Source organism: Oncorhynchus tshawytscha, linkage group LG25 (assembly GCF_018296145.1).
Source record: "Oncorhynchus tshawytscha isolate Ot180627B linkage group LG25, Otsh_v2.0, whole genome shotgun sequence".
In the NCBI taxonomy this organism is placed as follows: Eukaryota; Metazoa; Chordata; class Actinopteri; order Salmoniformes; family Salmonidae; genus Oncorhynchus; species Oncorhynchus tshawytscha.
In genome coordinates this window covers 4,985,204-4,999,216 of record NC_056453.1, presented here as the reverse complement: position 1 = coordinate 4,999,216, position 14,013 = coordinate 4,985,204, and the positions used below count along the sequence as shown (strand labels likewise).

At 44.0% G+C, this 14,013-nt stretch overlaps 1 protein-coding gene across 2 annotated transcripts in view; it reads left to right on the top strand.

Moving 5' to 3' along the window:
* The window catches only part of sema4gb (sema domain, immunoglobulin domain (Ig), transmembrane domain (TM) and short cytoplasmic domain, (semaphorin) 4Gb), a 72,886-nt gene that overhangs the window by 53,289 nt on the left and 5,584 nt on the right, over positions 1-14,013 (top strand). For both annotated transcript variants that reach the window (XR_002949424.2, XM_024387387.2), the window contains exons 9-14: positions 4,339-4,514; positions 12,033-12,171; positions 12,568-12,790; positions 12,977-13,092; positions 13,192-13,346; positions 13,585-13,646. Coding sequence is in view for 1 of the 2 variants with exons in the window: in XM_024387387.2 (XP_024243155.1) it covers positions 4,339-4,514; positions 12,033-12,171; positions 12,568-12,790; positions 12,977-13,092; positions 13,192-13,346; positions 13,585-13,646 (871 nt within the window). In the remaining variant the exon portion in view is untranslated. The remainder of the gene's footprint in view (positions 1-4,338; positions 4,515-12,032; positions 12,172-12,567; positions 12,791-12,976; positions 13,093-13,191; positions 13,347-13,584; positions 13,647-14,013) is intronic.

The window sequence follows — 14,013 nt, the reverse complement described above, 5'->3', positions numbered from 1 at the left end:
AAGAAAAGCAAATGTTTTGTCCATTAAAATAACATCAAATTGATCAGAAATACAGTTTAGACCAAGAGGTTAATGTTGTAAAAGACTATTGTAGCTGGAAACTGATTTTTAATTGAATATCTACATAGGTGTACAGAGGCCCATTATCAGCCACCATCACTCCTGTGTTCCAAAGGCACGTTGTGTTAGCTAATCCAAGTTTATCATTTTAAACGGTTAATTGATCATTAGAAAACCCTTTTGCAATTATGTTAGCATAGCTGAAAAGTGTTGTTCTGATTAAAAAGCAATACAACTTGCCTTCTTTAGACTAGTTGAATATCTGGAGCATCAGCATTTGTGGGTTTGATTACAGGCTCAAAATGGCCTGAAACAGAGCACTTTTTCTGAAACTCGTCAGTCTATTCCTGTTCTGAGAAATAAAGGCTATTCCATGCGAGATATTGCCAAGAAACTGAAGATCTTGTACAATACAGTGTACTACTCCCTTCACAGAACAGTGCAAACTGGCTCTAACCAGAATAGAAATAGGAGTGGGAGGCCCCGGAGCACAACAGTACCCACAAAACACCCGTCTCAAAGTCAACAGTGAAGAGGCGACTCTGGGATGCTGGCCTTCTAGGGATCTAAACAAACCCAGAGACAGAGTTAGTGTATTCGTCTATATTATTCCCAGAGATGGACCGGAACATATCCCAGTAGGCGTAATCAAAACCATCCTGTTGCATGGATTCCGGTTGGTCAGACCAGCGTTGAACTGTAATGGCTGTTAGTGGAAGAAGGTGAGGACCAAGGTGCAGCGTGGTACGTGTTCATCCTTTTATTAATGGAACTGGACACTGATTAACAAAACAACAATGAGAACAACCGAAAGAGTTCTGTCTGGTGCAGACACAAAAACAGAAAGCAACTACCCACAAAAACAGGTGGGAACAGGCTACCTAAGTATGGTTCTCAAACAGAGACAACGATAGACAGCTGCCTCTGACTGGGAACCATACCAGGCCAAACACATAGAAGTACAAAACACAGAAAAAAAACATAGAATGTCCACCCCAACTCACGCTCTGACCAAATCAAAATAGAGACATAAAAAGGAACTAAGGTCAGGACGTGACATGAACAAACATTACCACGGGTGCTTCCTGATTTAACTTGGGAGGAGCAGAATGGAGCCATGGTCTGATTTGCAGAAGGAGGGCTTTGTATCCATCTTGGAGTAGAGAATAACAATGCCAGGGCTACCTGGCATGATGACTCCTTGCTGTCCCCAGTCCACCTGGCCGTGCTGCTGCTCCAGTTTCAACTGTTCTGCATGCGGCTATGGAATTCTGACCTGTTCACCGGACAGGCTACCTGTCCCAGACCTATTATTTGACCATGCTGGTCATTTATGAACATTTGAACATCTTGGCCATGTTCTGTTACAATCTCCACCCGGCACAGCCAGAAGAGGACTGGCCACCCCTCATAGCCTGGTTCGTCTCTAGGTTTCTTCCTATGTTTTGGCCTTTCTAGGGAGTTTTTCCGAGCCAACGTGCTTCAACACCTGCATTGCTTGCTGTTTGGGGTTTTAGGCTGGGTTTCTGTACAGCACTTTGAGATATCAGCTGATGTACGAAGGCCTATATAAATACATTTGATTTGATTTGATTTGGTCTAATGTATTTTTCCCGCGAATGGGGCAAAAAATGTGTTGGTGGAATTTCAAGGGAATTTTCCTTACAAGTCCCCGGCTACAACAGATGTGGCCTTGGGATATGCTGTTTCCAATTTGTTCAAAGTCCTGTGTAATTCCTTGAGTGCCAGCATGGTGTAGGCTTGGGGGGGATGTACACAGCTGTGATACAAACAGCTGTGAATTTTCTCAGATATAATTGGATTGGCATTTGATTGTGAGGTATTCCAAGTCAGGGGAACAGAAACTCTTAAGGGTTTGTACAGTCCTACAATCCTACCATGAGTTGTTGATCATGAATCATACTCCTCCGCCTTTGGTTTTTCCCACAAAGTTATTTTCCATGTCTGCGTGATGTATGGAAACCCCAATGTTGCCAGGCTGTATAGCCTGATCAAGCACCTCCTCCATCAGCCAAGTCTCTGTAAAGCAGATTGTTACAGTCGCTCATGTCTCTCTTGTAGGACATCTGCGCTCTGATCTCACAAAGGTTATTGTCCAGAGACGGTACATTAGCAAGTAAAATAGTAGGAAGCGGAGGGTGGTTTGACCTTTTCCTTAATCGGACTAGAACCCCAGCTCACCTTCCTCTTCTCCGGCAACGTCTTTTTAAAAAAAAGGGCTCCTGTGATGAAGGGATCCAGCTCCGCTAAGTAGATTTTGTGGTGAGTAATCTCAGTAACACAACCCAGCTAAGCCGCATTGCTTATTGACACCACGCCTGCTTAACCCGGAAGCCAGACGCACCTTACACCTGGCGACCCTGTCAGCGTGCATTGCTCCCGGCCCACCACAGAAGTCGCTAGTGCGCGATGGGACAGGAACATCTCTGCCGGCCAAACCCTCCCCTAACCCGGATGATGCTCGGCCAATTGTGAGCCACCCCATGGGTCTCCCGGTCGCTGCCAGCTGCGCCAGAGCCTGGACTCGAACCAGGTTCTCTAGTGGCACAGCTAGCACTGTGATGCAGTGCCTCAGACCAGCAATCTCGGCTGCTTTCTGAAGGGTTCCTTGGTGTGCCACTGTTGCCAGGCAGAGTAGAAGCCCACCCAAGCCCGCTCCAATGGCAGTCTTTCTTTCTCTCCCCCTTTCTCTCTCTCTCCATCCCACCCCCTTTCTCTTTCGCTTTCTCTCTCTCTCTCTCTCTGTCATTTTCTCTCCTCTCCCCCTCTCTTCCTCCCACTCCCTCTCTCACCACCTCATTTCATTGGAGATCAACATGCCCAGAAACCACTCCTGGAGATACAGAAGGCTGTTTTTTTTCACTCCTCCTCCTCTCTCTTTGGCTGTGCCTGGTGTAACTGTAGCTCCATTGTTTCATGCTTGCAGTACCCCTATATACAAAAATTCAGCTTTCTGGAAATGGGGACATGTCTGCTCTGTGGTAGTGGCGATGGTGGGGGGTAGAACGTGATGGATCCAGCCCTAACTGTGCCACAGCAGCCCATGCAGATTTAGATATGGGGGTGGGCTCGATTCACCCCAATGGCACAGTGGCAGTCGCCCATGATGATGACAGTTGTGGCGGCGACAGATCCGCAGACACAGAGTTCACATTAGTCGCTAGCCAGACCACAACTGGAGGCGTGCCACAGGTCTGTCAGCTTCTCAGCAAATCCCCAACTTCCTTTCCATCGGCAACCAGCATCTACGGTGTACTGTCTACCGCACAGCCATCCAGTTGCCAGATGTGGCGTCCATGCTTGAGACAGGCCTACTTGGCTAGCAGCCCAAAAAGCTATCGGCCCTAGCTGAAAGAATTTCCACAAATGAACTTTAAACAAGGCACACCTGTTAATTGAAATTAATTCCAGGTGACTACCTCATGAATCTGGTTGAGAGAGTGCCAAGAGTGTGCAAAGCTGTCATCAAGGCAATGGGTGGCTACTTTGAAGGATCTCAAAACTTAAATATATTTTGATTTGTTGAACACTTTTTTTGGTTACTACAGTACATGATTCCATATGTGTTATTTCATAGTTTTGATGTCTTCACTATTATTCTACAATGTAGAAAATAGTAAAAATAAAGAAAAGGTCTTGAATGAGTAGGTGTTCTAGAACTTTGGACTGGTACTGTATGAGTAACGTGTGCTGTTTTGTGTTTGTTTAATTAGCTTTGTTTACTGTGACTACTGTATTTTCTGAAGGATAAAGTACTGAGGCTGGGTAGAAATATGTTTTTATGTAAAACAGAAATAAAGAGCAACCCACTGGGCGCATTTCATTGAAATGAAGTAGAAACAACATTGAATCACACAATGTGTGCCCAGTGGTGATCTATTAAAACCCCAACAAACAAAGAGACGAGAAGTCTCTGCTCTAAATGAGGGGCACAATCTGTCTATTCAGGCTTTTTCTCAATGCCATCACCTCCGAGCGCCTCCTATGCTGTTGTTGCTGCTGCCCGAAATGCAATTAGAGTAAATATGCTCAAGTAGGCACACTTTGAGCCAGAACCAAACACTCTCATTCAGTGGTACTTGGTAATGCTTCTATTGTGTAGTGGGGTTGTGTTAGTGTGTGTGTGCACCTGTCTCTGTGTGTATAACGTATGAGTGCGTGGAATAGGTATGTATGACCATGAGAAAACCTGTGTTGATGTGTGTTTGTGTGACTCTGATGACCTGTTTATCTCTAACCTCGCTCTCCTCCCTCCAGGGTGACTGGGGGGGCCAGAGGACCTTGCAGAGGAAGTGGACGTCCTTCCTGAAGGCCAGGCTGGTGTGCTCCGTTCCTGACTACGAGCTCCACCTCAATGTGCTGCGTAGTGTCTTCGTACTGGAGGCCCGAGACATACACAGCACCGTCTTCTACGGGATCTTTGGCCTGGAATGGTAAGAGGATGGACTAATGCGAGTTGTTTACCATACTGCTACTGGCTTGATACTGTTGTATGGTCATACACTCACAACTGAGTATGCAGAGATTTGTTTGTGCTGATATCAAATGTATTTATATAGCCCTTCTTACATCAGCTGATACCTCCTAGTGCTGTTTAGAAACCCAGCCTAAAACCCCAAACAAGCAATGCAGGTGTAGAAGCACGGTGGCTAGGAAAAACTCCCTAGAAAGGCCAAAACCCAGGAAGAAACCTAGAGAGGAACCAGGCTATGACGGGTGGCCAGTCCTCTTCTGGCTGTGCCGGGTGGAGATTATAACAGAACATGGTCAAGATGTTCAAATGTTCATAAATTACCAGCATGGTCAAATAATAATAATCACAGCGGTTGTCGAGGGTGCAACAGGTCAGCACCTCTACTGCTCCTGCTGTCTCTAGAGAGTTGAAAACAGCAGGTCTGGGACAGGTAGCACGTCCGGTGAACAGGTCAGGGTTCCATAGCCGCAGGCAGAACAGTTGAAACTGGAGCAGCAGCACGGCCAGGTGGACTGGTGACGGCAAGGATTTATCATGCCAGGTAGTCCTGAGGCATGGTCCTAGGGCTCAGGTCCTCCGAAAGAGAGAATTAGAGAGAGCATACTTAAATTCAAACAGGACACCGGATAAGACAGGAGAAATACTCCAGATATAAGACTGACACTAACCCCCTGACACATAAATTACTACATAAGGATCTACTGAAGAGATGAGTCTTCAAAAAAGACTTAAAGGTTGAGACCGAGTCTCCGTCTCTCACATGGGTTGGCAGACCATTCCATAAAAATGGAGCTCTATAGGAGAAAGCCCTGCCTCCAGCTGTTGGCTTAGAAATTTTAGGGACAATTAGGAGGCCTGCGTCTTGTGACCGTAGCGTATGTGTAGGTATGTACGGCAGGACCAAATTGGAAAGATAGGTTAGCAGTAAAACCTTTAAATCAGCCCTTGCCTTAACAGGAAGCCAGCATAGGGAGGCTAGCACTGGAGTAATATGATCAAATTGTTTGGTTCTAGTCAGGATTCTAGCAGCCGTTTTTGGCACTAACTGAAGTTTATTTAGTGCTTTATCCAGGTAGCCGGAAAGTTGAGCATTGCAGTAGTCTAACCTTGAAGTAACAAAAGCATGGATTAATTTCTCTGCATAATTTTTGGACAGAAAATGTCTGATTTTTGCAATGTTACGTAGATGGAAAAAAGCTGTCCTTGAAACAGTCTTGATATGTTCATAAAAACAGAGATCAGTGTCCAGAGTAACGCCGAGGTCCTTCAGAGTTTTTATTTGAGACGTCTGTACAACCATCAAGATTATTTGTCAGATTCAACAGAAGATCTATTTGTTTCTTGGGACCTAGAACAAGCATCTCTGTTTTGTCCGAGTTTAAAAGTAGAAGGTTTGCAGCCATCCACTTCCTTATGTCTGAAACACAGGCTTCCATCGAGTGCAATTTTGGGGCTTCACCATGTTTCATTGAAATGTACAGCTGTGTGTCATCCGCATAGCAGTGAAAGTTAACATTATGCTTTCGAATGACAACCCCAAGAGGTAAAATATATAGTGAAATTAATAGTGGTCCCAAAACGGAGCCTTGAGGAACACTGACATTTACAGTTGATTTGTCAGAGGACAAACCATCCACAGAGAAACTGATATCTTTCCGACAGATAAGATCTAAACCAGGCCAGAACTTGTCCGTGTAGACCAATTTGGGTTTCCAATCTCTCCAAAAGAATGTGGTGATCGATGGTATCAAAAGCAGCACTAAGGTCTAGGAGCACGAGGACAGATGCAGAGCTTTGGTCTGACGCCATTAAAAGGTAATTTACCACCTTCACAAGTGCAGTCTCAGTGCTATGATGGGGTCTAAAACCAGACTGAAGCATTTCGTATACATTGTTTGTCTTCAGGAAGGCAGTGAGTTGTTGCGCAACAGTTAAAAAAAAAAAATTTGAGAGCAATGGGAGATTCGATATAAGCCGATAGTTTTTCATATTTTCTGGGTCAAGGTTTGGCTTTTTCAAGAGAGGCTTTATTACTGCCACTTTTAGTGAGTTTGGTACACATCCGGTGGATAGAGAGCCGTTTATTATGTTCAACATAGGGAGGGCCAAGCACAGGAAGCAGCTCTTTCAGTAGTTTAGTTGGAATAGGGTCCAGTATGCAGCTTGAAGGTTTAGAGGCCATGATTATTTTCATCATTGTGTCAAGAGATATAGTACTAAAACACTTGAGTGTCTCCCTTGATCCTAGGTCCTGGCAGAGTTGTGCAGACTCAGGACAACTGAGCTTTGGAGGAATACGCAGATTTAAAGAGGAGTCCGTAATTTGCTTTCTAATGGTCATGATCTTTTCCTCAAAGAAGTTCATGAATTTATTACTGCTGAAGTGAAAGCCATCCTCTCTTGGGGAATGCTGCTTTTTAGTTAGCTTTGCGACAGTATAAAAAATAAATGTTGGATTGTTCTTATTTTCCTCAATGAAGTTGGAGAAATAGGATGATCGAGCAGCAGTGAGGGCTCTTCGAAATTGCACGGTACTGTCTTTCCAAGCTCGTTGGAAGACTTCCAGTTTGGTGTGGCGCCATTTCCATTCCAATTTTGCTTGCTTCGGAGCTCGGGTATTTTCTGTATACCAGGGACCTAGTTTCTTATGACAATTTTTTTTAGTTTTTAGGGGTGCGACTGCATCTAGGGTTTTGTGCAAGGTTAAATAGAGTTCCTCAGTTAGGTGGTTAACTGATTTTTGTCCTCTGACATCCTTGGGTAGGCAGAGGGAGTCTGGAAGGGCATCAAGGAATCTTTGTGTTGGCTGGTAATTTATAGCACGACTTTTGATGATCCTTGGTTGGGGTCTGAACAGATTATTTGTTGCGATTAAAAACGTAAAAAATGGTGGTCCGATAGTTCAGGTTTATGAGAAAAAACATTAAGATCCACAACATTCATTCCATGGGACAAAACTAGGTCCAGAGTATGACTGTGGCAGTGAGTAGGTCCGGAGACATGTTGGACAAAACCCACTGAGTCGATGACGGCTCCGAAAGCCTTTTTTGAGTGGGTTTGTGGACTTTTCCATGTGAATATTAAAGTCTCACAAAGGTGATATGATATGCAGAGTCATGCTGCATCCAACTGTCCTAACGGGACTAAGAATCAGATGTAGGGTAAAAACAGCAAAAAATAGCATTCTCACGCTCACTGGCTCTCTTCTCCTTTGTATTGGGACTCTCTCTCTCTCCCTCTCTCTCCCTCACTGGCTCTTATACTGTCTTGCCCCCCCCCCTCCCCGATTTGTGACATACGAAAGTGCACCTTTGTGAGTTAAACCTGTCACCATGTGTGTGACTTGAGTGAGTAAGCCAGACTCTATATTTCAGCAGAGAGGAAGAGGCGAAGAGAGAGGGCTCACTCTCGCCAAAATCTGTCCAGAATAAGCCCAATGCGTTTCTATGGGCATAATATGTAGACCTAAACCTTCCCGCGTCTCCCATTTGTTAAGGCAGAGACATGAGGATCTCGTCATTATATACAGATATCTGGTTTCAGCCTCTTGCAAATTGGAAAGAAAAGTTGGCGGGTGCACTGTTAGGATGCTGGTTTCCCCTAAACTAAATTGATGTTTTGCCAAAATTATATAATTACTCCTGTCTAAATAAAAACATTCAAAATACTTCAGAGAGCGTGACTTAGCTACACAATTTATATAGTTTCCCCCCGTGGATTGTTTGAAATCACAAATGTGTAGGCCTATGCCTATTTGGGAATCACGCTATTTGGGCAGCGCACGTGGCAATATGTCTAGCTGATTGAGTTGCGTCTGTCAGTGGAAAGTCTCAAATATGTGTGAAGACGATGTGTCTTGAGTATAATTTCAAATATTGCAACAAGAAGAAGAGGGATGTGTGGCGAAGCGTAGTCCGGCATTGTAAATAAGAATTTGTTCTTAACTGACTTGCCTAGTTAAATAAAACAATAAAAAAATCCATGCACTCAACTCTCCAGAATGGGCTCAGCAATCTCCCGCTAATCCTTCCACATTTATTGTTTCATTGTGTGTAACGATGTACGCTGAGAGTCGGGAAGCAAATACGTACAGGGAGTGAACACATTTAATGAATAAATGAACAAACCAAGAAACACGAACACGTACATTTCTGTTAAAATGCATGTATTACTTAGGCTACAGTCATTTATCTTCTCATTTCTCGTAGTGGAAAGGATGTTTGCGGAGTTCACAACCGGCTATACTTGTGAGAAACAAGTTTTGGTTTATTTCATAACCATTACGAGTTTTGTAAATCTTTTCATTGTCTTTTGTTTGGAGTGCTCCGAAAGCAATGTGCATGTCTGGTCTCTCTGTCATAATTTTGAGCGCCCCCGCCTGAGCACGGATAGAGGTATGCCTACCTGGCCTGCTGCATGCGAATGTAGGAAAAGTGCCCATTAGTCAATGTCTGATTTCTGATTGTCTTAACTAACCACGTACACCACGAACAAGCTGAGCTTCTCAGTATGTGTTTCTTCACCTCACACATTGTTACATCCATTGCGAATGATAGTTCCTCAGTATTTGAGATATCTTTCCAACACTCCTGGCCTCGATAATCACCAAGCCTCGTTGTGATAGGGCAAAACATGACGATCCCATATATCCGCCTGGTTCCAGTTGATGATTTGAAACAATGTTGCACTGCACTAGCAATAGCTCAAGTCAAGACAAGATAGAAACAAAGTAGAGAGTGGAATGTGATTGAAAGAACCAACATTTTCATTAGGATATTTTCTACTGTTTTATTTTGTCGGCTTTAGGCCTATGTTTTTTTACTTAGATGACAATGGAAGTTATAGACCTACTCCTGCATTGGCCTACAGGCTACCTCTGAGTTATATGGAATGGAAGTTATAGACCTACTCCTGCATTGGCCTATAGGCTACCTCTGAGTTATATGGAATGGAAGTTATAGACCTACTCCTGCATTGGCCTACAGGCTACCTCTGAGTTATATGGAATGGAAGTTATAGACCTACTCCTGCATTGGCCTATAGGCTACCTCTGAGTTATATGGAATGGAAGTTATAGACCTACTCCTGCATTGGCCTACAGGCTACCTCTGAGTTATATGGAATGGAAGTTATAGACCTACTCCTGCATTGGCCTATAGGCTACCTCTGAGTTATATGGAATGGAAGTTATAGACCTACTCCTGCATTGGCCTATAGGCTACCTCTGAGTTATATGGAATGGAAGTTATAGACCTACTCCTGCATTGGCCTATAGGCTACCTCTGAGTTATATGGAATGGAAGTTATAGACCTACTCCTGCATTGGCCTATAGGCTACCTCTGAGTTATATGGAATGGAAGTTATAGACCTACTCCTGCATTGGCCTACAGGCTACCTCTGAGTTATATGGAATGGAAGTTATAGACCTACTCCTGCATTGGCCTATAGGCTACCTCTGAGTTATATGGAATGGAAGTTATAGACCTACTCCTGCATTGGCCTATAGGCTACCTCTGAGTTATATGGAATGGAAGTTATAGACCTACTCCTGCATTGGCCTATAGGCTACCTCTGAGTTATATGGAATGGAAGTTATAGACCTACTCCTGCATTGGCCTATAGGCTACCTCTGAGTTATATGGAATGGAAGTTATAGACCTACTCCTGCATTGGCCTACAGGCTACCTCTGAGTTATATGGAATGGAAGTTATAGACCTACTCCTGCATTGGCCTACAGGCTACCTCTGAGTTATATGGAATGGAAGTTATAGACCTACTCCTGCATTGGCCTACAGGCTACCTCTGAGTTATATGGAATGGAAGTTATAGACCTACTCCTGCATTGGCCTATAGGCTACCTCTGAGTTATATGGAATGGAAGTTATAGACCTACTCCTGCATTGGCCTATAGGCTACCTCTGAGTTATATGGAATGGAAGTTATAGACCTACTCCTGCATTGGCCTATAGGCTACCTCTGAGTTATATGGAATGGAAGTTATAGACCTACTCCTGCATTGGCCTACAGGCTACCTCTGAGTTATATGGAATGGAAGTTATAGACCTACTCCTGCATTGGCCTATAGGCTACCTCTGAGTTATATGGAATGGAAGTTATAGACCTACTCCTGCATTGGCCTATAGGCTACCTCTGAGTTATATGGAATGGAAGTTATAGACCTACTCCTGCATTGGCCTATAGGCTACCTCTGAGTTATATGGAATGGAAGTTATAGACCTACTCCTGCATTGGCCTATAGGCTACCTCTGAGTTATATGGAATGGAAGTTATAGACCTACTCCTGCATTGGCCTACAGGCTACCTCTGAGTTATATGGAATGGAAGTTATAGACCTACTCCTGCATTGGCCTACAGGCTACCTCTGAGTTATATGGAATGGAAGTTATAGACCTACTCCTGCATTGGCCTACAGGCTACCTCTGAGTTATATGGAATGGAAGTTATAGACCTACTCCTGCATTGGCCTACAGGCTACCTCTGAGTTATATGGAATGGAAGTTATAGACCTACTCCTGCATTGGCCTACAGGCTACCTCTGAGTTATATGGAATGGAAGTTATAGACCTACTCCTGCATTGGCCTACAGGCTACCTCTGAGTTATATGGAATGGAAGTTATAGACCTACTCCTGCATTGGCCTATAGGCTACCTCTGAGTTATATGGAATGGAAGTTATAGACCTACTCCTGCATTGGCCTACAGGCTACCTCTGAGTTATATGCACTCATTTCTTTAGTCGCCAATGTACCACCGTGTATCAAGTATGGTGCTCTCGCCGTCGTTGAACTTTAACTTTTAGATTTGTATCACGTGATTAACCACGTGACAATGATTTTGCGAAACAAAAACGTGATAATTCAAAAGAATCTGTTCCATAAAAATGTGCATAATAGAACAATTTTTCTTTTTCACTCAGATCGGTAGAAATGGTAGGACAAGTTGTAAGCTTCCCCAAACTTGAAACTCACGAGCTGCCAATGGTCTTTACTATAACATGCAAGCCCGTGCACACAGGAAGTCTGGCTATGGATATCAGAGGGCCATCCAACTGATTCGTTCTGGCGCCGGCCCTGAGCACATGACTAAAGTGCACATTGAATGCAAATAAAGCATAAGCTTACTACTGAGATAAGACGACCTTACCCCTGTCAGTGACATACTCCCAAATCCCCATATCCCTGTTGTAGACAAGACAGAAACAAGAAAATATTACTGTTGCCCAAAACCAAACTTCCACTCCCTTCCCCACCCACCACAGCTTTCAGCTTTCAGTGAATGATCTACTACAACCTAACTAAAGTCTATTTAAATGTTCCCTCTTGGTGAGTGCTCGTGGATTTAGAAATTCGATCTGGGTGGCAGGTGGCATTTACTTTCCAAGAGAACAAACGCTTCAATGTTGATATAACGTTGAATTATTAATCTCTGACTTTGTGCATTTTTTTCTCTCTCAGGAAAAATATCAAGGCATCTGCGGTGTGCCAGTACTCCTTCACAGATATTCAGAGGGCCTTCGAGGGGCCTTACATGGAGGTGCAGGATTCCAAATGGAGGGAATATACAGGGAAGGTTCCAGTACCAAGGCCTGGCTCGGTAAGTCTCTAGTAATACCCCTCTATTTCCCTGCTACAGAAAACCTTATGCCTCCCTCTCTTCCCTTGCCCCCATTACATACTATCTTTTGGATCAATCTCAATACTCTCTACACGGTGTCCACTGTGTCCTTTCCTCGTCTTCTTTCCTGCATCTAGAAAGACTGAATTGGTGAAAGCAGTATTTAGACACGGTTTTCACTAATTCAGTCTTTCTATAGTTATTTTATATGCTAATGTATGGAAGGAGAGGAGAAGAGGAAGGCCATCAATGCTATTGAGGTGCACCCTTGTCTCTATTTCTGTCTCACTCACTCTTTTCTGATCTGCATTGACTGCTCTCTCGCTCTCTCGCTCTCTTTCCTTCTTCGACCTCTGTCGTTCTCTCACTGCCCAGTGTATGACAGACGTGCACAGGTCCCAGGGCATCAACTCGTCCCGTGACCTCCCAGACGACGTGTTAGCCTTTGCGAGGCAGCACCCCCTGATGTCCACCCAGATCCACCCCATAGGAGAGCACCCCCTACTGTTCAAGAGAAGTGTCAATTACGTAAAGATGGTCGTGCACAGGGTGGCAGCTCTGGACCGACACGTCTACACAGTGCTCTTGTTGGGAACTGGTGAGTCTGGCTAGGTTTATAATGCATAAACATAGTACACAAGGAATAGCTGAACACTTATTTAACTTCAGTTTTTTATTGTATTAATGTTATATAAATGTTTTATGAGAGTTATCAATGTTATATGAAGGTTATGATGGTTATATGAATGTTATATGAACATTATATGTCTGTTTTTCCCTGCAGATGAGGGTTGGCTGCACAGGGCTGTGGAGATAGGAGGTCAAATGCACATCATAGAGGAGCTGCAGCTGTTTGTGAACCCTCAGCCTATAGACAACATGGTCATCTCCCAGGCACAGGTGTTACACATGGCACATACATGCTTATAAAGCATGATGCCTTTGGCTTTGAGTACAGTGTTATCAAAATCGTATTGAACATCATTTATCCATCAACAGGAAAGTGTCTATGTTGGCTCCAACTCTGCAGTGCTCCAGGTCCCCTTGTCCTCCTGCCAGCGCTACACGTCCTGTTTCGACTGTGTGTTTGCCCGGGACCCCTTCTGTGGCTGGGATGGGGCGCTGTGTGTGAAAATTTCCTCACGCACAAACAGGTGAGGGCAGGCACACACACACACACACACACACATTTTATTAGAAGAAGCTATCAATCTTTTCTATCAATGATCTCACTGTAATATTTTTTGTGTTGACTTTAGAATAGTTGTTCTATTTTCTGTGTTATTCCATATACTGTACAGTACATTTATAATTACCAATCAAGTTACTCCTGTGTTTCTGTATGCCTGCAAATAATAAATGAGAACTGACATTCTTCTGGCTCCTATTCAGGTCCAATCTAACCCAGGATATACAGGGGGGGAAAAGAGGCTGTGACAACAGCACAGGAGTTGGTATGAACTGAACACACACACCACTGGTGCAGCCCCCGCAGCCCCCGCAGTGCGAGGGGACCCACAAGTGTAGCATATGAACACGTCATAAGCTAAGATTTTTTGGGGGGGCCGGAATTACAGGAAATTAGCTTTAAAACGGCTGAATTTTCTCTCAGTCTCATGGCAAAAGGTGTAAAATAACATGAGATTAACTATAAAACTAAAAACAAAATGGTTTGGGGGGCTTGATTGGACTTTGTTCTCTCTCTCTCTCTCTCTCTCTCTCTCTCTCTGTGTCTCTCTCTGTCTCTCTCTCTCTCTCTGTCTCTCTCTCTCTCTCTGTGTCTCTCTCTGTGTGTCTCTCTCTCTCTCTGTGTCTCTCTCT